Source organism: Salmo salar, chromosome ssa09 (assembly GCF_905237065.1).
Source record: "Salmo salar chromosome ssa09, Ssal_v3.1, whole genome shotgun sequence".
In the NCBI taxonomy this organism is placed as follows: domain Eukaryota; kingdom Metazoa; phylum Chordata; class Actinopteri; order Salmoniformes; family Salmonidae; genus Salmo; species Salmo salar.
In genome coordinates, this window is record NC_059450.1 from 138,778,954 (window position 1) to 138,802,308 (window position 23,355).

Below are 23,355 nucleotides of genomic sequence, written 5' to 3' on the forward strand. Positions count from 1 at the left end.
TGTGCAGCACCCGTTTTGCCTACAGGTCACTTTGAAAGGGCTTTGATTGAATTGGCGTGGTTGATCTTGGCCTGCTATAATGTACAATATATATTCGTTAGAAATGCAATATAAATACATTTCACATTGAAGAAAATATCGCTTTATTTTAATCTAAGTTTCTGCAACCTGTTAAGCATCAGGTAACCTTCACTTTCCAAGGATACCTTACAATGATACATAATGTTAGTCTGTTTGAATCTAATGAGGTAATATTATAAGGTGAGAAAAATGTAACTTGTGTGTGGAGTGTACCTTTGTAGGGTGCGCTAGCCTCGTGAAGCGCGAACAGCGGGATGTAAGGAGCTCTCTAGGGTGCTGAAGTTGACAGACACAAAGGAGCTCCTGCCTCTGCCTCACTCTATCATACAGACCAGAAAGATAATGAGGTGTTGTCTTCAACTGGGCAACGGTATGACATTTTACATGAGTGAAAATATAGAGAATACTGAAATGGTGAGGTGAGAATTACTGGGGAAAAAACAGGAGTGTTAAAAAACTCTTCAGGCTTCTCAGCTTTCAAGAAGGCCAAGAAAAGCAATGGTAAGTGCAACTTAATGCTTCAAGCTATGCTATTTCACGAGTGTATCTTTGGGAAAACATGCTATCAAATACAGTGATCTCACTTTCACATAGCCTACTTTGTTTTAACGCTATGCAGTTCAATAAAATTTGAAGTAGCCTAACCCTAATTAGAAATTATGTTCAAATAAATAGGCTACCCTAAACATTTTTTTTGCAGGTGTCTTTGGGTTGGTTTATAATGCTCTGATGTAGGATCACAGTTCACCAATACGGATACTCAAGCAGGATAATGCAACATATTCCTGTAAATGTTGGAGGTGTGCTATGGGACTTATCCAACTATCCATACAGCCCCACCATCTTCAAGAGCAGACACAGCCTTACAACGCTGCCATTCTATAACTTTCTGCTATGGGTCCTGCTCGGGGTTTTGACGTTTCCATGCTGTGTCCAGTGTTTAATCTTCAAAGTTGGGGTCCTTGGGCCCTGGAACTGCGACCCGGTCTACTCCAAGGCCCTACCTGCGGTGGCCGCTAAACTGGCCGTGGGTAGAATAAACGAGGATTTCAGTTTAGATTTGGGCAGCAAATTGGACTTCGTGATCCTGCAAGAAGCATGTGAAACGTCTAAAGCGTTGACCACATTTGTGAACTACGAGAAAATGGTGGACGGTTTCGTCGGCCCCACGAATCCAGGATACTGTGACGCAGCCTCACTTTTGAGCAAAAACTGGGATAAAGCTATCTTTTCCTGGGCTTGTATTAACTATGAGTTGGATCGAATCAAGGGTTACCCAACCTTCGCACGGACCCTGCCGTCACCCACACGGGTGTTGTTCACGGTGTTGAAGCATTTCTGTTGGGCCAACATCTGCATCGTGTCTTCCAATGAGGATATCTGGATGGACACCGCGGGTAAAGTGGCCAACTCCCTGCGGAGCCAGGGACTTCCCGTTGGCATAGTAGCGTCGGTGGGAATGAACGAAACGGAGATGGAAAGTACACTGAGCAGAATCCAGGCTGCGGGGGAGATCAAAGGCGAGTGTTTTTAACAACTTCTTTACCGTCTCTTTGCTGAAGTTTTAGTTACTGAAGATATACGAGTGAAGTAAGTGCAGGCCATGCAATCAAGCCTCACAAGACAGTAGGCCTACACAAATATGTGATTGATCCGTTTAAAAGGGTAATCCGCAGCTGAAACAATAACAAAGCATTTCCCTGCCCTGGTTTCGGTAATAAACTGAGGGATGGGGTAGGAGAAATGTAACCACTTTCAAATTCATAGATAGAGCTATGGATACAATTACTAACCATCCATGATATCAACATTATAGTTTTAACCATGTTAGAGACTATAAAGTGTTTGTTTACATTTACTTTGTTTACAAACATTGGAGTACAATGAGCTTTAATTTCGGGTTCTGATGGGTTACAACAGTTGGACTAAGCTAATGAGACATCTATAAGTTATATTCTAGAATCAATGGGTACATATCATTAATTTATAAGTCCCAAATGTTATGCAGCAACTGCAGATGAACCATTTAAGGTAGGGTCATGTTGGCCAATGATGAATGTTACCTCCACAAGTGTTGATTAAGTTATTTTCAACCTGATTAGGGGTTGTCAGGGTTGTCTCTCAAGTGTGAATCAATGCTATCATGAATGAATAATTTGTTTTTACAGTAGGATGATTCAGCAACATGCACAGAGATGCAATTCCTTCATGCACATGGTCATTCCAGGTGGCGACCCCTCACTGTCTCTGCCCTGTGTGTTCCAGTGATCATCATGTGCATGCACTCTGCTCTGATTGGTGGGGAGCAGCAGACAGCCTTCCTGCTGAAGGCCCATGAGATGGGTCTGACGAAGGGCCGCTACGTGTTTGTCCCCTACGACACCCTGCTCTACAGCCTGCCCTACGCCAACACATCCTACTTCCCCCTGCAAAACAACACCAAGCTGCGGCAGGCCTACGACGCCGTGCTCACCATCACTGTGTCCTCAGATCTGATGTCATTCAACGAGGCGTTCAACATGGCCAAGAGGTTTGAGGAACTCAGCATATCACTGGTCCCACAGCAGGTGAGGAGGGGCTTTTGGGATGTGAGTGGATTCCATCTGAGTTTCAACTGTTATGTTAGCAGGTTGTTATTACAATAGTGTTATAAATATGCCATTGATTGCATTTATTGAATATTGGTTATGTAGAGAAACACCATAGTCTTCAGGTCATTTGATGTTTTTGTTTTTGTTTTAGGTCAATGTATCACTCTCAGTTTTGGAAAAGCTAATCACTTTAGCCAAATAAACAATTTATCAATGTCCTCCTTGCATTCCAGGTCAACCCCCTGTTTGGAACCATCTACAACGGTATTTACCTCCTTGCCAAAGCCATGCACAATGCCAGAAGAGCTGGCAAGTGGCTCTCTGGGACCAACTTAGCTTATTTCACCAGGAACATGACGTTCTCTGGCTTCAACCAGAAGATCCAGATAGACACTGAAGGGGAGAGCCAGACTAACTATGTCATCTTGGACTCCGACGGATGGGAGGGTCAGCTGTACCGCTCCTATATGGTGGACCTGAGCGCTGACATGGTCCGCTTCGCGGGCAAGTCCATTAACTTCCCCGGGGGTTCCCCTCCTCCCTCAGACTCCAGCTGTTGGTTTGAACCAAACACAATCTGCACTGGAGGTAGAGAATCTGTTTCAAATCAAATCATATTTTATTTGTCACATGCGCCGAATACAACAGGTGTAGGTAGACCTTACTGTGAAATGCTTACTTACAAGCCCTTAACCAACAATGCAGTTCAAGAAATAGAGTTAAGGAAATATTTACTAAATAAACTAAAGTAAAACATAAAGTTGTTAGTTTGTGTCTTTCATTCTTCCATCACACAACCAAACTATGTTTTTAGTCTCCACCTCTTACCTGTGTCTCAGGTGTGGAGGTAACCTTCGTCATAGTGGTGGTTATGATCCTCTTCGTTATGATCGTGGGAGGACTTGGTCTAAGTCTGTTCGTAAGGTAACTCTTCTCACTGTGCTGTTCTGTTTCTTACTGTATTTTTATTCTGTTGAGATACATAGAGACTATTATCCCAGACAGAGATAGCTGGTATTGCTGTGCTGTGATCTTGGCTGACATGCTCTCTGATTGGCTGGCAGGAGGAGAATCCAGCAGATCCAGTTGGTGAAGGGGCCCAATCGGATCCTACTGACTCTAGAGGACCTCACATTCATCAACCCTCACCTTAGCAAGAGGGTAAATATATTTTCCCATGTGATTCTCTACAACATTACCTCTATCTTATATACTGTATGTTCATTCATATATTTTATGCCTCATAGAAAATCACTCTAGAGGACCTGGGTGACTCTAAAAGTGCGATAGACAACAACAGTATGCATTCAGGAGACCCGCACCACTCTGTGAACAGCATCACAACAGCAACACATGAGACCACAAATGTAGCTGTCTATGAGGTAGGTGGACGACGTTGACCGCTGAACCACAGGTCTACTTTTCATTCCTACCCCAAAAGATTTCAACGTGACTTGTAGAGAATGGAGCCAGGATAAAACCACACATTTTTGTCCATGGCTTCACAGGGTGACTGGGTGTGGCTGAAAAAGTTTGAAGAAGGCCATTTCAAGGAAGTCAAGCAGAGCACGACCAAGATCTTTACAAAGGTAAAATAAAACATAATAACAACAGCAAGTTCAAGCACAAGTACAGTGAAATGCTTGCGAGCTCTACCCAACAGTGCAGAAATAAATATCTAAAATAGTATAACGAATAAAAAATGTAATATAAATGTATATATTTCATTTCATATATATATATATATTAGTATTATACTATTAAGAAAACATGAGAAATAATAATATAATGTTTAGAATCTTGTCTGGGATGTGAGTTTGTTTTTGTTAACTTTGGGGTCTTCATTTTGTGTGAATGTGTCCAGATGAAGGATCTGCGAAATGAGAACATCAATCCGTTCCTGGGGTTCTTCACAGACTGTGACATGTTTGCTGTGGTGACGGAGCATTGTTCCCGTGGCAGCCTGCAGGACCTCCTGAGGAACGACGACGTCAAGCTGGACTGGATGTTCAAGTCTTCTCTGTTGCTGGATCTAATCAAGGTATGACATGTTTGACGTGTCATGTTACAGAACTTTTTCTTCTAATCTAATTTGTCCCAATGATTTTAAAATATCTTCTAAAACCTGTTTCGGCCAGCAGATCATGTTCATTTAAAATGTTTTTCTGGTACTTTGTCATAAGTAACACCAGTGGTTTACCAGTGTTGATCATATTGACCTCTCAGGGTATGAAGTATCTGCACCATCGAGAGTTCCCTCACGGCCGGCTGAAGTCACGTAACTGTGTGGTGGACGGTCGCTTCGTCCTCAAGATCACAGACTACGGCTTTAACGAGCTGCTGGAATCCCAGAAATCCCCCGAAAATCTAGTTCCACCTGAAGGTAACATTTATGCCTAGATCTGCAAATTTTTTGAAAAAATTATTCACTCTTTTTTTGACAGTGCAGGCAAAAATGTGATATATATTTCCACACTATGAGGTTGAAATAACCCTGTGAAATTTCGAAAATTATGTTAATGCCCTTTTAGTGTAAGAGTTGTTTGAAAAGACCGCCTTAAATTTCAGCTTGTTTTGCATGGGTGGTGTGTTGGACCACCTGGTGACATCATAACAAAGAGAGTTTTCCTTCCTCTCTGCCAATAACAGTTTTCAGGTTACACATCCCTCTCACTAGGCTCCTCCAGTTAGGCCCCTCTCTCAGACCACTTACAGATAGTCCTAGCAAAATTCTTGCTTGAGAAATGTCATTTTACTAAGAAGCTATTTTTGTAAGGTACTTAAATGTTACCCAGAAATGATCAAAATGGCTGCATTGGACCTTTAAAGATGGACTTCACACACAATATTTTGTATTTCTAGTTTGCGAGCTACATCTATGTCATTTAAATGTGCTGCATTTAACTACCATGCCAAAATCATAACCCTGTGCCTCTTTATCTCAGATCAGTTTTGGACAGCTCCAGAGTTCCTCCGAGACGTGGAGAACTCTCGGAAGGGGACCTATAAAGGAGATGTGTATAGTTTTGCCATTATACTCCAAGAGGTGGTTATCCGAGGACTTCCGTATTGCATGCTCGGTCTGACTCCTGCGGGTAGGTCTGGGGGATACAAAACAGGCAAAACCATACAATCCACTCTGAGAGGAAATGTTTTGTTTTACCTTGAGGTCATTTTTTGGTATTTTGTGAATCAACATCAATTGATTGATTAGTTATACTGGTATCTATCGAGTAATGTCAGAGTTGTAAATCACAATAATTTCCCTATCTACAGTGTATAATGTAGCTACATATTGTACAGCATTTCTGCTTTGCTTTGACTGTCTAGTACCAGCTGCCAATAAGCTGTGTAATGAGTTGTTATGCTCTAGTAATAACCTCTCACCTCTCTTTCTCTCTCCCTCCCAATCAGAGATCATTCGTAAGGTGAAGAAGCCTCCTCCCATGTGTAGGCCCACAGTGGCCCCAGATCAGGCTCCTCTGGAGTGTATTCAGCTGATGAAACAGTGCTGGAGCGAACAGCCTGACCGGAGACCAGCCTTCGATGAGATCTTTGACCGGGTCAGCAACACTCATCTGTCTCCTTGGTTATGTTAGCAGTTGACGTTACTCTTTAACTTCTATGGGCTACGTGGGACGCTAGCGAGTGAAATATCAGGGCGGCAAATTCAAAAACAACAAAATGTCATAATTCAACTTTCTCAAACATACAACTATGTTACACCATTTTAAAGATACACTTCTCCTTGATGTAACCACATTGTCCGATTTCAAAAAGGCTTTACAGCGAAAGCAAAACATTAGATTATGTTAGGAGAGTACATAGACAAAAATAATCACACAGCCATTTTCCAAGCAAGGACATGTGTCAATAAAACCCAAAACACAGCTAAATGAAGCACTAACCTTTGACGATCTTCATCAGAGGACACTCCTAGGACATTATGTTATATATATCCAAAAACAGCATTTTACATTGGCGCGTGATGTTCAGAAAATGTATTCCCACCAAAACTTTCGGTGAATGTGCACATCAATTTACAAAAATACTCATCATAAACTTTGACAAAATTATTTAAAGAATTATAGATAGACTACTCCTGGATGCAACCGCTGTGTCAGATTTTAACCTCTCTGGGCTAGGCGGGACGAAATCGTCCCACCTACGCAACAGCCAGTGTAATCCCGTGGCGCGATTTTCAAATACCTTAGAAATGCTATTACTTCAATTTCTCAAACATATGACTATTTTACACAATTTTAAAGACAAGACTCTCGTTAATCTAACCACACTGTCCGATTTCAAAAAGGCTTTACAACGAAAGCAAAACATTAGATTATGTCAGCAGAGTACCCAGCCAGAAATAATCAGACACCCATTTTTCAAGCTAGCATATAATGTCACAAAAACCCAGAAGACAGCTAAATGCAGCACTAACCTTTGATGTTCTTCATCAGATGACACACCTAGGACATTATGTTATACAATACATGCATGTTTTGTTCAATCAAGTTCATATTTATATCAAAAAACAGCTTTTTACATTAGCATGTGACGTTCAGAACTAGCATACCCCCCGCAAACCTCCGGTGAATTTACTAAATTACTCACGATAAACGTTCACAAAAAACATAACAATTATTTTAAGAATTATAGATACAGAACTCCTTTGTGCAATCAAGGTGTCAGATTTTAAAATAGCTTTTCGGTGAAAGCACATTTTGCAATATTCTGAGTAGATAGCCCAGCCATCACGGCTAGCCATTTAGACACCCACCAAGTTTAGCCCTGACCAAACTCCGATTTACTATTACAAAAGTTTGATTACCTCTGATGTTCTTCGTTAGAATGCACTCCCATGACTGCTACTTCAATAACAAATGTTGGTTTGGTCCAAAATAATCCATCGTTATATCCAAATAGCGGCGTTTTGTTCGTGCGTTCAAGACACTATCGGAAGTGTAAATAAGGGTCACGAGCATGGCGCAATTCGTGACCAAAAAATTCTAAATATTCCATTACCGTACTTTGAAGCATGTCAACCGCTGTTTAAAATCAATTTTTATGCCATTTTTCTCGTAAAAAAAGCGATAATATTCCGACCGGGAATCTGCGTTTAGGTAAACAGAGGAAAGAAAACAAAGCATTCGGTCGACGCGGGCACGCGCCTGAGTCTCACAGTAATGTAAACAGCCAATACCCAAACGCGCTACTTTTTTTCAGCCAGAGCCTGCAAAGCCACGATTCAGCTTTTTGCCGCCTTCTGAGAGCCCATGGGAGCCGTAGGAAGTGTCACGTAACAGCAGAGATCCTCTGTAATGGATAGAGATAATCAAGAAGGGGAAGAAATTGTCAGACAGGCCACTTCCTGCATGGAATCTTCTCAGGTTTTGCCCTGCCATATGAGTTCTGTTATACTCACAGACACCATTCAAACAGTTTTAGAAACTTTAGCGTGTTTTCTATCCAAAGCCAATAATTATATGCATATTCTAGTTACTGGGCAGGAGTAGTAACCAGATTAAATCGGGTACGTTTTTTATTCAGCCGTGTCAATACTGCCCCCTAGCCCTAACAGGTTAAAATAGTTTTACGGAGAAAGCACATTTTTCAATATTCTGAGTACATAGCTCGCCATCACAGAAAGCTATACAGACACCCGCCAAGTTCGGGGCAACCTAAACTCAGAATTAGTATTAGAAATATTCTCTTACCTTTGCTGATCTTCGTCAGAATGCACTCCCAGGACTGCTACTTCCACAAGAAATTTTGTTTTTGTTCGAAATACTCCATATTTATGTCCAAATACCTCCATTTTGTTTGTGCGTTCAGAGCACTATCCAAAGGCATAACGCGCGAGCACGGTACCAGAGACGAAAAGTCAAAATGTTCCATTACCGTACTTAGAAGCATGTCAAACGCTGTTTAAAATCAATCTTTATGGTATTTTTTATGTAAAAATTGCGATAATATTCCAACCGGACAATAGCGTATTCATTCAAGGAGAAAAAGAAGGAGGGGCGCGCTCGCGGGATCGAGCATATCCAATCCCTTTGTTGCCAGGCAGTCCACTCAGTAACTGAGCTCCTATTATCTGCCCAGTGACAGGAGAATGCTCAAACCACTTTCTGAAGGCTTTTGACAGCCAATGGAAGCCTTAGGAAGTGCAACGTAACCCCACAGATACTGTAGGTTCAAAAGGGATGTCATAATCCGTGTATGTAGGTGGCAGGGAAGTCAGGCGCAGGAGAACCAAAGTGGTTATAAAATTGACTATTTATTAAAAAAACTAACTCCAAAACCAACGTAGAAAATAATCTGGGTAAACAATAACCCGTCGCACATCGATACATAAACAACACGTACATAACATAACAAACAATCACCGATAAGGATATGAGGGGAAACAGAGGGTTAAATACACAACATGTATTTACTGGGAAAATAAACAGGTGTGTAAGGAGACCAGACAAAACCAATGGAAAATGAAAAATTGATCAATGGTGGCTAGAAGACCGGTGACATCGATCGCCGAGCACCACCCGAACAAGGAGGGGCATCGACTTCGGCAGAAGTCGTGACAAGGGACTAGAAAGAAGAACTACAATTCTCAGATCCTCCACTTCCTGGTTGACTTTTTCTCAGGTTTTTGCCTGCCATATGAGTTCTGTTATACTCACAGACACCATTCAAACAGTTTTAGAAACGTCAGAGTGTTTTCTATCCAAATCTACTAATAATATGCATATTCTAGTTTCTGGGCCAGAGTAGTAACCTGTTTAAATTGGGTAGTTTTTCATCCGGCCGTGAAAATACTGCCCCCTAGCCCAGACAGGTTAACTTCGGTCAAACGTTTCGGGTAGCCTTCCACAAGCTTCCCACAATATGTTGGGTGAATTTTGGCCCATTCCTCCTGACAGAGCTGGTGTAACTGAGTCAGGTTTTTAGGCCTCCTTGCTCACCCACGCTTTTTCAGTTCTGCCCACAAATTCTCTATAGGATTGAGGTCAGGGCTTTGTGATGGCCACTCCAATGCCTTGACTTTGTTGTCCTTAAGCCATTTTGCCACAACTTTGGAAGTATGCTTGGGGTCATTGTCCATTTGGAAGACCCATTTGCGACCAAGCTTTAACTTCCTGACTGATGTCTTGAGATGTTGCTTCAATATATCCACATCATTTTCCATCCTCATGATGCCATCTATTTTGTGAAGTGCACCAGTCCCTCCTGCAGCAAAGCACCCCCACAACATGATGCTGCCACCCCCGTTCTTCACGGTTGGGATGGTGTTCTTCGGCTTGCAAGCATAACCCTTTTTCCTCCGAACATAACAATGGTCATTATGGCCAAACATTTCTATTTTCGTTTCATCAGACCAGAGGACATTTCTCCAAAAAGTACGATCTTTGTCCCCATGTGCAGTTGCAAACCATAGTCTGGCTTTTTTATGGCGGATTTAGAGCAGTGGCTTCTTCCTTGTTGAGCGGCCTTTCAAGTTATGTCGATATAGGACTCATTTTACTGTGGATATAGATACTTTGGTCCTGTTTCCTCCAGCATCTTCACAAGGTCCTTTGCTGTTGTTCTGGGATAGACTTACACTTTTTGCACCAAACTACGTTCATCTCTACGGAGACAGAACGCGTCTCCTTCCTGAACGGTATGTCGGCTCAGTGGTCCCGTGGTGTTTACACTTGCGTACTATTGTTTGTACAGATGAACGTGGTACCTTCAGGCATTTGGAAATTGCTCCCAAGGATGAACCAGATTTGTTGAGGTCTACAATTGTTTTTCTGAGGTCTTTATTTATTTATTTATTTATTTTGATTTTCCCATGATGTCAAGCAAAGAGGCACTGAGTTTAAAGGTAGGTCTTGAAATACATCCACAGGTACACCTCCAATTGGCTCAAATGATGTCAATTAGCCTATCAGAAGCTTCTAAAGCCATAACATAATTTTCTGAAAGTTTCCAAGCTGTTTAAAGGCACAGTCAACTTAGTGTATGTAAACTTCTGACCCACTGGAATTGTGATACAGTGAATTATAAGTGAAATAATCTGTCTGTAAACAATTGTTGGAAAAATTACTTGTGTCATGCACAAAGTAGATATCCTAACCGACTTGCCAAAACTATAGTTTGTTCACAAGAAATTTGTGGAGTGGTTGAAAAACGAGTTTTAATGACTCCAACCTAAGTGTATGTAAACTTCCGACTTCAACTGTAGATGTTCATTCTCCCCTGTCCTCAGTGATTCTCTTCAGTGATTCTCTCCTGTGATTGTCTCGTCAGAACAAAGGGACAGGATGTACTTTAGAACCCAGCTCTAGGCTGTGGTTGAACAATTGGAATTCCTTGCAATAAAACTGGGCTAATGGCTAATAACAAGTATCCTATTTCAGGAAAGAATTTGGACCAATGAGAACTTGCCATGTAGCTATGAGTCCCAAACTGAAATTCCTCCCATGTCTCCCATGTCTCATTGATCATTAATCCCCTATTACATAAAAAACACTATTTCCATTGATCGTTAGTACTCTATTGACTTTTAGTCCTCTTGACCTTTTGTACTCTATTGACCTCTCGTCCTCTGTGTTGTGTATTTATCTTGGAAATAGTCTTAGATTCAGTCACCTGCTGTCAGTGTCATAGCAGGGTAATGCAGGGAATATGTCTGGGTAATTATAGGCTGTGGACAGCAGAAATTGATCTGTCAGCACTCATGGGCCGGGTCCGAAATCAGTCTTGCCTACTACTTAATAAAACGAGATACTGTGTACTAATCGTAATACACACCATTTAGAACGTACGCTTTAGTAAAAACAAATTGTCACGGTTTTCGTCGGTTATGGAGGACCAAAACGCAGCAGGTATGTGTATACTCATCTTTATTTACGGGAAAAGAAGGAAAAAAACAAACAAACACGTATACAAAAATAACAAAGCAATGAACGACGAAATAACAGTCTTGACGGCAACACAGCAATCCAAGAACAATCTCCCACAAATACAAGACAAACACACCCAACTAATATAGGACTTCCAATCAAAGGCAACACCAAACAGCTGCCTTCAATTGGAAGTCCACCCCAATTAACTCAACATAGAAACACGCTCACTAGACTACACATAGAAATACATAAACATAGACCATAACTCAAAAACCGGAAATAATAAATCAAACGCCCTCCTAACACACCACCCTGAACCACATAAAACAAATACCCTCTGCCACGTCCTGACCAAACTACAATAACAATTAACCCTTATACTGGCCAGGACGTGACACAAATGCAGTATGCAACAACTATCAATATACTCGGCTCACCCATCCTGAAAATGTGTCATCCAATAATGCTCAATTTAAAGCATACTTAATTTTTACATTTCACTTACTATGAAACATTCTATTTCCGCATACAGTACCAGTCAAAAGTTTGGACACACCTACTCATTGAAGGGTTTTTCTTTATTTTTACTATTTTCTACATTGTAGAATAACAGTGAAGACATCAAAACCATGAAATAACACATATGGAATCATGTAGTAACCAAAAATATATTTTAGATTTTAGATTCTTCAAAGTAGCCACCTTTGCCTTGATGACAGCTTTGCACACTCTTGACATTCTCTCAACCAGCTTCACCTGGAATGATTTTCCAACAGTCTTGAAGGAGTTCCCACATATACTGAGCACTTGTTGGCTGCTTTTCCTTCACTCTGTGGTCCAACTCATCCCAAACCATCTCATTTGAGTTGAGGTTGAGTAATTGTGGAGGCCAGGTCATCTGATGTAGCACTCCATCACTCTCCTTCTTGGTCAAATTGCCCTTACACAAACCAGATGGGATGGCGTATCGCTGCAGAATGCTGTGGTAGCCATGCTGGTTAAGTGTGCCTTGAATTCTAAATACATTTATTTCACCTTTATTTAACCAGGTAGGCTAGTTGAGAACAAGTTCTCATTTACAACTGCGACCTGGCCAAGATAAAGCAAAGCAGTTCGACACATACAACAACACAGAGTTACACATGGAATAAACAAACATACAGTCAATAATACAGTAGAAAAAGTCTATATACAGTGTGTGCGTATGAGGTAAGATAAGGGAGGTAAGGCAATAAATAGGCAATGGTGGTGAAGTAATTACAATATACCAATTAAACACTGGCGTGATAGATGTGCAAAAGATGAAGGTGCAAGTAGAGATACTGGGATGCAAAGGAGCAAGATAAATAAATAAATACAGTATGGGGATGAGGTAGGTAGATAGATGGGCTGTTTACAGATGGGCTATGTACAGGTGCAGTGATCTGTGAGCTGCTCTGACAGCTGGTGCTTAAAGCTAGTGAGGGAGATATGAGTCTCCAGCTTCAGTGATTTTTGCAGTTCGTTCCAGTCATTGGCATCAGAGAACTGGAAGGAAAGGCGGCCGAACGAGGAATTGGATTTGGGGGTGACCAGTGAGATATACCTGCTGGAGCGCGTGCTATGGGTGGGTGCTGCTATGGTGACCAGTGAGCTGAGATAAGGCGGGGCTTTACCCAACAAAGACTTGTAGATGACCTGGAGCCAGTGGGTTTGGCGACAAGTATGAAGCGAGGGCCAGCAAACAAGAGCATACAGGTCGCAGTGGTGGGTAGTATATGGGGCTTTGGTGACAAAACGGATGGCACTGTGATAGACTGCATCCAATTTGTTGAGTAGAGTGTTGGAGGCTATTTTGTAGATTACATCACCGAAGTCGAGGATCGGTAGGATGGTCAGTTTTACGAGGGTATGTTTGGCAGCATGATTCTAGATTTAATTTTGGATTGGAGATGCTTAATGTGAGTCTGGAAGGAGAGTTTACAGTCTAGCCAGACACCTAGGTATTTGTAGTTGTCCATATATTCTAAGCCAGAACTGTCCAGAGTAGTGATGCTGGACGGGCGGGCAGGTGCGGGCAGCGATCGGTTGAAGAGCATGCATTTAGTTTTACTTGCATTCAAGAGCAGTTGGAGGCCACGGAAGGAGAGTTGTATGGCATTGAAGCTCGTCTGGAGGTTAGTTAACACAATGCCCAAAGAAGGGCCAGAAGTATACAGAATTGTGTCGTCTGCATAGAGGTGGATCAGAGAATCACCAGCAGCAGTAGCGACATCATTGATGTATACAGAGAAGAGAGTCGGCCCAAGAATTGAACTCTGTGGCACCCCCATAGAGACTGCCAGAGGTCCGGACAACAGGCCCTCCGATTTGGCACACTGAACTCTATCAGAGAAGTAGTTGGTGAACCAGGCGAGGCAGTCATTTGAGAAACCAAGGCTGTTGAGGCTGCCGAAAAGAATGTGGTGATTGACAGAGTCAAAAGCCTTGGCCAGGTCGATGAATACGGCTGCACAGTAATGTCTCTTATCGATGGTGGTTATGATATCGTTTAGGACCTTGAGCGTGGCTGAGGTGCACCCATGACCAGCTCTGAAACCAGATTGCATAGCGGAGAAGGTATGGTGGGATTTGAAATGGTCGGTAATCTGTTTGTTAACTTGGCGTTCGAAGACCTTAGAAAAGCAGGGTAGGATAGATATAGGTCTGTGGCAGTTTGGGTCTAGTGTCTCCGCCTTTGAAGAGGGGGATGATCGTGGCAGCTTTCAAATCTTTGGGAATCTCAGACGATACGAATGAGAGGTTGAACAGGCTAGTAATAGGGGTTGCAACAATTTCGGCAGATAATTTTAGTAAGAGAGGGTCCAGATTGTCTTACCCGGCTGATTTGTAGGGGTCCAGATTTTGCAGCTCTTTCAGAACATCAGCTATCTCGATTTGGGTGAAGGAGAAATGGGGGAGGCTTGGGTGAGTTTTTGTAAGGGGTGCAGGGCAGTTGACCGGGGTAGGGGTAGCCAGGTGGAAAGCCTGGCCAGCCGTAGAAAAATGCTTATTGAAATTCTCAATTATAGTGGATTTATCGGTGGTGACAATGTTTCCTATCCTCAGTGCAGTGGGCAACTGGGAGGAGGTGCTCTTATTCTCCAAGGACTTTACACGGTCCCAGAACTTTTTTGAGTTTGCGCTACAGGATGCAAATTTCTGTTTGAAAAAGCTAGCCTTCGCTTTCCTAACTGCCTGTGTATATTGGTTCCTAACTTCCCTGAAAAGTTGCATATCATATAAATCAAATAAATCACTGACAGTGTCACCAGCAAAGAAACCCCACACCATCACACCTCCTACTCCATGCTTCACAGTGGGAACTACACATGCGGAGATCATCCGTTCACCTACTTTGAGTCTCACAAAGACACAGCAGTTGGAACCAAAAATCTCAAATTTGGACTCATCAGACCAAAGGACAGATTTCCAACAGTCTAATGTCCATTGCTCGTGTTTTTTGGCCATAGCAATTCTCTTCTTCTTATTGGTGTCCTTTAGTAGTGTTTTTTTTTTCAGCAATACGGCCATGAAGGCCTGATTCACGCAGTCTCCTCTGAACAGTTGATGTTGAGATGTGTCTGTTACTTGAATTCTGTGAAGCATTTATTTGGGCTGCAGTCTGAGGTGCAGTTAACTCTAATGAACTTATCCCCATGAGCGCAAGTTTCATCATAGCACTTGATGGTTTTTGCGACTGCACTTGAAGAAACTTTCAAAGATCTAGAAATGTTCCGTATTGACTGACCTTCATGTCTTAAAGTAATGATGGACTGCCGTTTCTCTTTGCTTATTTGAGCTGTTCTTGCAATAATATGGACTTGGTTTTTTACCAAATAGGACTATCTTCTATTTTCCACCCATACCTTGTCACAACACAACTGATTGGCTCAAACGCATTAAGAAGGAAGGAAATCCCACAAATTAACTTTTAACAAGGCACACTTGTTAATTGAAATGCATTCCAGGTGACTACCTGATGAAGCTTGTTGAGAGAATGCCAAGAGTTTGCAATGCTGTCATCAAGGCAAAAGGTGGCTACTTTGAAGAATCTCAAATATAAAATATGTTTGATTGTTTTTAACACTTTTTTGGGGTTACTACATGATTCCATATGTGTTATGTCATAGTTTTGATGTCTTCACTATTATTCTACAATGTAGAAAATAGTAAAAAAAAAAGAGAAACTCTTGAAGGAGTAGGTGAGTCCAAACTTTTGACAGGTACTGTACTTAAAATGCATACTATTTAGAACGCTAGTATGGGTATTCAGACACGGACAAGGTCTTGTCTCATAGCTTTATGGATTTTTACAGAGATCATAAGTCATACCTGATATTACATAATGTAGTGGTAAACCGATGATGATGATGATGATGGTGTGTGTCACAGTTCAAGCTGATCAACAAGGGCAAGAAGACCAACATAATTGACTCCATGTTGCGGATGCTGGAGCAGTACTCGTCTAACCTGGAAGACCTGATCAGAGAGAGGACAGAGGAGCTGGAAGTGGAGAAACAGAGGACAGAGAAACTGCTCTCTGAGATGCTACCACCGTGAGTCAAGCATCATGTTATAACACTCACAGAGACAACTAAATAAGACAATGGGCATCTTGTTATTATAAGATACCGTTCTTGTATGATGCCAAGGGTATTATCCTTTTATTACATGATACAGTACTTTACTTTTAACTTTGAATGATTGTTTGTTGCTCTGTGTCACGTTAACACTAACACGTTACCACTAACACAAAATGTCCCCTGTCACATTACAGTTCTGTGGCAGAGGCTCTGAAGACGGGTGCGACGGTGGAGCCAGAGTACTTTGACCAGGTTACCATCTACTTCAGTGACATAGTAGGCTTCACCACCATCTCTTCCCTCAGTGATCCCATCGAGGTGGTGGACCTACTCAATGACCTGTACACGCTGTTCGACGCTGTGCTCAGCAACCACGACGTATACAAGGTCAGTTATACTATTTTCACACTACTGAGTTGAACCGAAATGAGCCGAGGTGAGGCATCATAGTTGCTGGAAACGGGTTGGGGTGCCGTGCCAGGAGAGCTTCACAACAGCACAGATCAAGTGACGTGAGGATTTGTTTAGTATCAACGTGCCAATGTTTCACTGTATGCCTGCTTGTTTTCATTGTATAGGTGGAGACCATTGGTGATGCCTACATGGTGGCATCAGGTCTACCCAAGAGGAATGGCAACAAACACGCAGCGGAAATAGCCAACATGTCCCTGAACATCCTGAGCTCTGTGGGCACCTTCCAGATGCGCCACATGCCCAGCGTGCCCGTCAGGATACGAATAGGGATACACTCAGGTGAGAGAGGGCATTGGGTCATCCCTGCCTGGCAGACACACTCTGAAGTTAGGCTGATTAGCTAGATGATCAATCTTGCTCAATGGTTGTATGCCAAAGTAAGGTGTTTATAAATATGAAGAGTTTCATTCCAAAACGCCATATATCAATTTTCTGAAATGTTGGTAAATTAGCTTATATTGTTTAAAGAACTTATGAAAGAGATTGGTGGTTTTTTTTCAATATCTACAGTGGGGGAAAAAGGTATTTGATCCCCTGCTGATTTTGTACGTTTGCCCACTTACAAAGAAATGATCAGTCTATAATTTTAATAGTAGGTTTATTTGAACAGTGAGAGACAGAATAACAACAAAAGAATCCAGAAAAACGCATGTCAAAAATGTTATAAAATTATTTGCATTTTAATGAATACTTATTTGTATTTGACCCCTCTGCAAAACATGACTTAGTACTTGGTGGCAAAACCCTTGTTGGCAATCACAGAGGTCAGACGTTTCTTGTAGTTGGCCACCAGGTTTGCACACATCTCAGGAGGGATTTTGTCCCACTTCTCTTTGCAGATCTTCTCCAAGTCATTAAGGTTTCGAGGCTGACGTTTGGCAACTCGAACCTTCAGCTCCCTCCAGAGATTTTCTATGGGATTAAGGTCTGGAGACTGGCTAGGCCACTCAGGACCTTAATGTGCTTCTTCTTGAGCCACTCCTTTGTTGCCTTGGCCGTGTGTTTTGGGTCATTGTCATGCTGTAATACCCATCCATGACCCATTTTCAATGCCCTGGCTGAGGGAAGGAGGTTCTCACCCAAGATTTGACGGTACATTTCCCCGTCCATCGTCCCTTTGATGCGGTGAAGTTGTCCTGTCCCCTTAGCAGAAAAACACCCCCAAAGCATAATGTTTCCACCTCCATGTTTGACGGTGGAGATGGTGTTCTTGGGGTCATAGGCAGCATTCCTCCTCCTCCAAACACGGCGAGTTGAGTTGATGTCAAAGAGCTCCATTTTGGTCTCATCTGACTACAACACTTTCACCAGTTGTCCTCTGAGTCAGTCAGATGTTCATTGGCAAACTTCAGATGGGCATGTATATGTGCTTTCTTAAGCAGGGGGACCTTGCGGGCGCTGCAGGATTTCAGTCCTTCACGGCATAGTGTGTTACCAATTGTTTTCTTGGTGACTATGGTCCCAGCTGCCTTGAGATCATTGACAAGATCCTCCCGTATAGTTCTGGGCTGATTCCTCACCGTTCTCATGATCATTGCAATTCCACGAGGTGAGATCTTGCATGGAGCCCCAGGCCGAGGGATATTGACAGTTCTTTTGTGTTTCTTCCATTTGCGAATAATCGCACCAAATGTTGTCACCTTCTCACCAAGCTGCTTGGCGATGGTCTTGTAGCCCATTCCAGCCTTGTATAGGTCTACAATCTTGTCCCTGACATCCTTGGAGAGCTCTTTGGTCTTGGCAATGGTGGAGAGTTTGGAATCTGATTGATTGATTGCTTCTGTGGACAGGTGTCTTTTTTACAGGTAACAAGCTGCGATTAGGAGCACTCCCTTTAAGAGTGTGCTCCTAATCTCAGCTCGTTACCTGTATAAAATACACCTGGGAGCCAGAAATCTTTCTGATTGAGAGGGGGTGAAATACTTATTTCCCTCATTAAAATGCAAATCAATTTATAACATTTTTAACATGCGTTTTTCTGGATATTTTTGTTGTTATTCTGTCTCTCACTGTTCAGATAAACCTACCATTAAAATTATAGACTGATCCTTTCTTTGTCAGTGGGCAAACGTACAAAATCAGCAGGGGATCAAATACTTTTTTCCCCCACTGTAATCATGGCATGGGTTTGTTCAATGACAGACATGTATTTGTTTAAAATCTATCACTTGATCGTTTCATTTCAGAGAGACAAATAATCATGTTTTTTTGCAAAACACTATATATCCACCTTGCTTTTCTAGAAATAAGTTGTCTTGCTAGGTTTTACACATTCAAATGTAACTAATAACTACATTTTCAATAAAGAAATGTATAAAGGATACATTTGTGATATATTTAAATGTAATTTTTTTTTAGCAATACAGTTATATGAGATCTGTATGTAAAACATTAACATTTGACATGTATGTCATTTAGCGGATGCTCTTAACCAGAGCGACTTACAGTGAGTGCATTCATCTTAAGGTAGCTAGTTGAGACAACCACATATCACAGTCAAATATACAGTGTGCGAACATTCCATTCTAGCTAAACAATGCATATACTGTTTAGGGTTTTGCAAAAGATAACTACATTTTAATACACACTTAAGATCGATGAATTGGAAAGTAATGTTTAACACGAATATGAAGCTACCCATAAGCTATAATGTTTTGTGAAAAAACACAAATGTGAAAAATGTGTGGATAAAGTGTTTTGGAAATAAGCTCTTCATATCACAATCAATCACTTTGATTCTATTTCCTTTTCTAACTGTCTGTATTTGGGGATCCATCATTCATAATGAGGGCGGCTGAAACAGTAGCAGGCCAGGGTTTGGTTTCTCAATGTGATGTCTGAGATGTGATGCTCATGTGTTGTGTGTGTACAGGGTCATGTGTTGCTGGGGTGGTGGGTCTGACCATGCCTCGGTACTGCCTTTTTGGAGACACAGTCAACACCGCCTCTCGTATGGAATCCACTGGGCTGCGTGAGTATCAGAGGTTCTTGGTGTTGATTTACAAAACGTTAAGAAAACCTTCCTAATATTGAGTTGGAACAGCCTCAATTCGTCAGGGCATGGACTCTACAAGGTGTCGAAAATGTTCCACAGGGATGCTGTCCCATGTCGACTCCAATGCTTCCCACAATTGTGTCAAGTTGGCTGGATGTCCTTTGGGTGGAACATTCTTGATACACACGGGAAACTGTTGAGTGTGAAAAACCCAGCAGCGTTGCAGTTCTTGACACAAACCGGTTCGCCTGGGCTGGCACCTTCTACCATACCCGTTCAAAAGCACTTAAATCTTTTGTCTTGCCCATTCAGCCTCTGAATGGCACACATACACAATCCATGTCTCAATTGTCTCAAGGCTTAAAAATCATTTTTAATCTGTCTCCTCCCCCTTCATCTACAATGATTGAAGTGGATTTAACAAGTGACATCAATAAGGGATCGTAGCTTTCACCTGGATTCACCTTGTCAGTCTATGTCATAGAAAGAGCAGGTGTTGTTAATGTTTTGTACACAGTGTATTTCTGCTCAGGATGTCTGCATTATTTTGCTGGTATGGTTTGTAGTGACAGTGTTATTTCCTTTCAGCTTATAGAATTCATGTTAACATGAGCACTGTGAAGATCCTGCGCTCCCTCAACGAGGGCTACAAGATAGACATCAGGGGCATGACAGAGCTGAAGGTATAAACACCTCACAATACATTATCCTCTGTGTTCACCTGTAGGATTTCTTTCAGCTGTTTATAAATAAATCATGAATTATGATGTGTTCCTACAGGGTAAAGGCATTGAAGAGACATACTGGCTGGTTGGGAAAGAAAACTTCACAAAGCCTTTACCGAAGCCTCCAGAGATTAAACCAGGGTAAGACCTCACAATACCATACCTTATGTTGAGACACTGCCGAGAACTAAGTTAATCTTAACACGTCTACATTTCATTCAGTGAATATTTGTTCATTGATTATACAGCAGTTTACGTGTAATAATTTCACTCATTTTCTCATCATTCACTGCATGAGCAAAATGGAGTCCCAATGAGTACCAGGATGTGATTAAGGCTGTTATGGTGGTGTTACAGTACATGTGTTGTCTACTTTAGGGATGACAATCATGGACTGAACCCAGAGGATATAGCTGCGTACAAGACAAAAAAAAGCAGAGAAAAAAGCTTGATTCTCTGAGTCAAAATCGAGGAGGTAGCTAGCAATTCGCATGCCGTGCTCTGTTGTGTCATGGTGGAAATCTAGTTGTTGTGTGGTGTCTTCTGTTGCATGTGGTTTGTGGCTTTCACAATCTGTGGGATTTTGTTGAGCCCTCTCTACTACCCCCACCCCCTATACTGTCCATCCATAGTCTCTTGGTCTGATCTCTTCTCTAATCTTCTAATCTTATCACCTTCAATACCGTTAAAAGCAGAGCTTGACCATCCCAGAAAAGCTCTTTTCATTTTGGTTAATTGAGTGGTTCACCGTCATTACCGTCCTTCCTTTCTTTTCACCTTCTCATTTGAGGCAGCACCTCTAAGACACAGGTGGGAAGGATGGGCTCGTAGTAATGGCTGGAACAGAATAAATGGAATGGTGCACATCAAATACATGGTTTCCATGTGTTTGATACCACGTAATTCACTCCATTCCAGCCATTAATATGAGCCGTCCTCCCATCACCAGCCTCCTATCTTCTAAGACAATTAACATTCTGCTTCTTCTGCCATGACATCTTGTCTCGTCTTGTTTCGCCAATTGCCATGTTTGCAATAATCTGATAGTCCTTCTATTGTTTGAAGTGGAAGTACGTAGAGTTTAAATGTTTTTGGATCTTCCACTCACAGGGACAACTGGCAAGAGATGGTGACAGATGAGATCAAGACGACATTTCGCAAGGCCAACCGGGAGGTGGACAAGCCTAAAATCTGAGCAGATGAGACAGAGAGAGAGAGACAAAAATGGAGAGAGGAGGAGGACACATCCAAAGAGAGAGAGAGGAAGAGAAAAGGATGATGAAGGACTGGAGGACAGAGGGCATGGACCGGCCTACTCACTGCGGCTTACGTGGCCTCCTTTAATAGGATTGCCTGGCTGCTGTCTGTGTAATCTGCTTGTGGCCAGCACAGCAGAAAGGGAGAGCACTAATGAAATGAAGGTTGTTGTATTACTGTCCTGCGACAGGGATAGTGCATGTCTTCTTAATGAACCATGCACTTATTTCTCTGGTCTCCCATTGGCCACTAAGTGGCTTCGTGTCAGTGGAGTGGTTTTGTCTAGATGGGATACAGTTTATGTCAAAACTAACTTATCGTAGCGGGTTAGGAGAATTTATGCAGCAAGTTAGGAGAATGAATGTAGTAACTTAGGAGAATTAAGTTTAATTAAGGTTAGGAAAAGGGTTAGGTTTAAAGTTAGCTAAAATGCAAAACATTTCAACTTTTGACGTCAGTTTGACATAAACTGTAACCCTTCTGGACATGGCCAAGTGGAGTTGAAGTCCCAGAGCTCAACAGAATGATCTACTGTATCTCTCCACTCCCATACTGTACTGTAGCTTTTAATCACATGCATAATGGAAGTTATTTTCTATTTTTGTTATTGTTTCGTCACTCTTCTAAACATTTTGAAAGGAGCACTTATCTCCACCTGAAGATAGTTAATTTTAGTTAGTTATGGGAAAATATGAAATTCCATTTTTAAGTTATGGCCAAAAACCTTTGTAAGAATGTAAGGTTAGCATTCCAAAGTTGTGAGAGGAAATCGGATATACTCTACCGTTCAGAAGTTTGGGGTCACTTAGAAATGTCCTTGTTTTTGAAAGAAAATCAATTTTTTTTGGTCCATTAAAATAATATCAAATTGATCAGAAATACAGTGTAGACATTGTTAATGTTGTAAATGACTATTGTAGCTGGAAACGGCAGATTTTTTTATAGAATATCTACATAGGGGTACAGAGGACCATTATCAGCAACCATCACTCCTGTGTTCCAATGGCACGTTGTGTTAGCTAATCCAAGTTTATCATTTTAAAAGGCTAATTGATCATTAGAAAACCCTTTTGCAATTATTTTAGCACAGCTGAAAACTGTTGTGATGTTTAAAGAAGCAATAAAACTGGCCTTCTTAAGACTAGTTGAGTATCTGGAGGATCAGCATTTGTGGGTTTGATTACAGGCTCAAAATGGCCAGAAAAAATACCTTTCTTCTGAAACTCGTCAGTCTATTCTTATTCTGAGAAATTAAGGCTATTCCATGCGAGAAATTGACAAGAAACAAAACACCAGTCTCAACGTCAACAGTGAAGGGGTGACTCCGGGATGCTGGCCTTCTAGCCATATCTCAGACTGGCCAATAAAAAGAAAAGATTAAGATGGGCAAAAGAATGCAGACACTGGACAGAGGAACTCTGCCTAGAAGGCCAGCATCCCCCAGTCGCCGCTTCACTGTTGATGTTGAGGCTGGTGTTTTGCGGGTGCTATTTAATGAAGCTGCCAGTTGAGGACTTGTGAGGTGTCTGTTTCTCAAATTAGACACTACTGTACTTGTCCTCTTGCCCAGTTGTGCACCGGTGCCTCCCACTCCTCTTTCTATAACCGTTAGAGCCTGTTTGCGCTGTTCTGTGAAGGGAGTAGTTCACAACGTTGTACGAGATCTTCAGTTTCTTAGCAATTTCTCGCATGGAATAGCCTTCAATTCTCAGAACAAGAATAGACTGACGAGTT

General features: G+C 41.8%; 1 protein-coding gene across 1 annotated transcript; it reads left to right on the forward strand.

Annotated features, from left to right (window-relative positions):
- Nucleotides 1–22,491, forward strand: LOC106613073 (retinal guanylyl cyclase 2). The gene is made up of 19 exons (XM_014214964.2): nucleotides 1–582; nucleotides 782–1,601; nucleotides 2,347–2,648; nucleotides 2,906–3,260; nucleotides 3,512–3,596; nucleotides 3,737–3,833; nucleotides 3,920–4,054; nucleotides 4,181–4,261; nucleotides 4,537–4,713; nucleotides 4,899–5,055; nucleotides 5,618–5,767; nucleotides 6,087–6,235; nucleotides 15,980–16,143; nucleotides 16,365–16,557; nucleotides 16,749–16,923; nucleotides 19,517–19,615; nucleotides 20,228–20,322; nucleotides 20,420–20,505; nucleotides 21,475–22,491. The coding sequence occupies exons 2-19, from the start codon at nucleotides 854–856 to the stop codon at nucleotides 21,557–21,559; spliced, it is 3,333 nt and encodes a 1,110-aa protein (XP_014070439.2). The 5' UTR covers nucleotides 1–582; nucleotides 782–853; the 3' UTR covers nucleotides 21,560–22,491.
- The last annotated feature ends 864 nt before the right edge of the window (nucleotides 22,492–23,355 follow it).

Excerpts from the sequence above, each read along its gene's own strand:
- LOC106613073 (XM_014214964.2), top strand. The coding sequence starts at position 854 with ATGCAACATATTCCTGTAAATGTTGGAGGTGTGCTATGGGACTTATCC. Across the intron at positions 3,261-3,511 it reads AAACACAATCTGCACTGGAG|GTGTGGAGGTAACCTTCGTC; the intron begins GTAGAGAATCTG and ends CCTGTGTCTCAG. Across the intron at positions 20,506-21,474 it reads CCTCCAGAGATTAAACCAGG|GGACAACTGGCAAGAGATGG; the intron begins GTAAGACCTCAC and ends TTCCACTCACAG.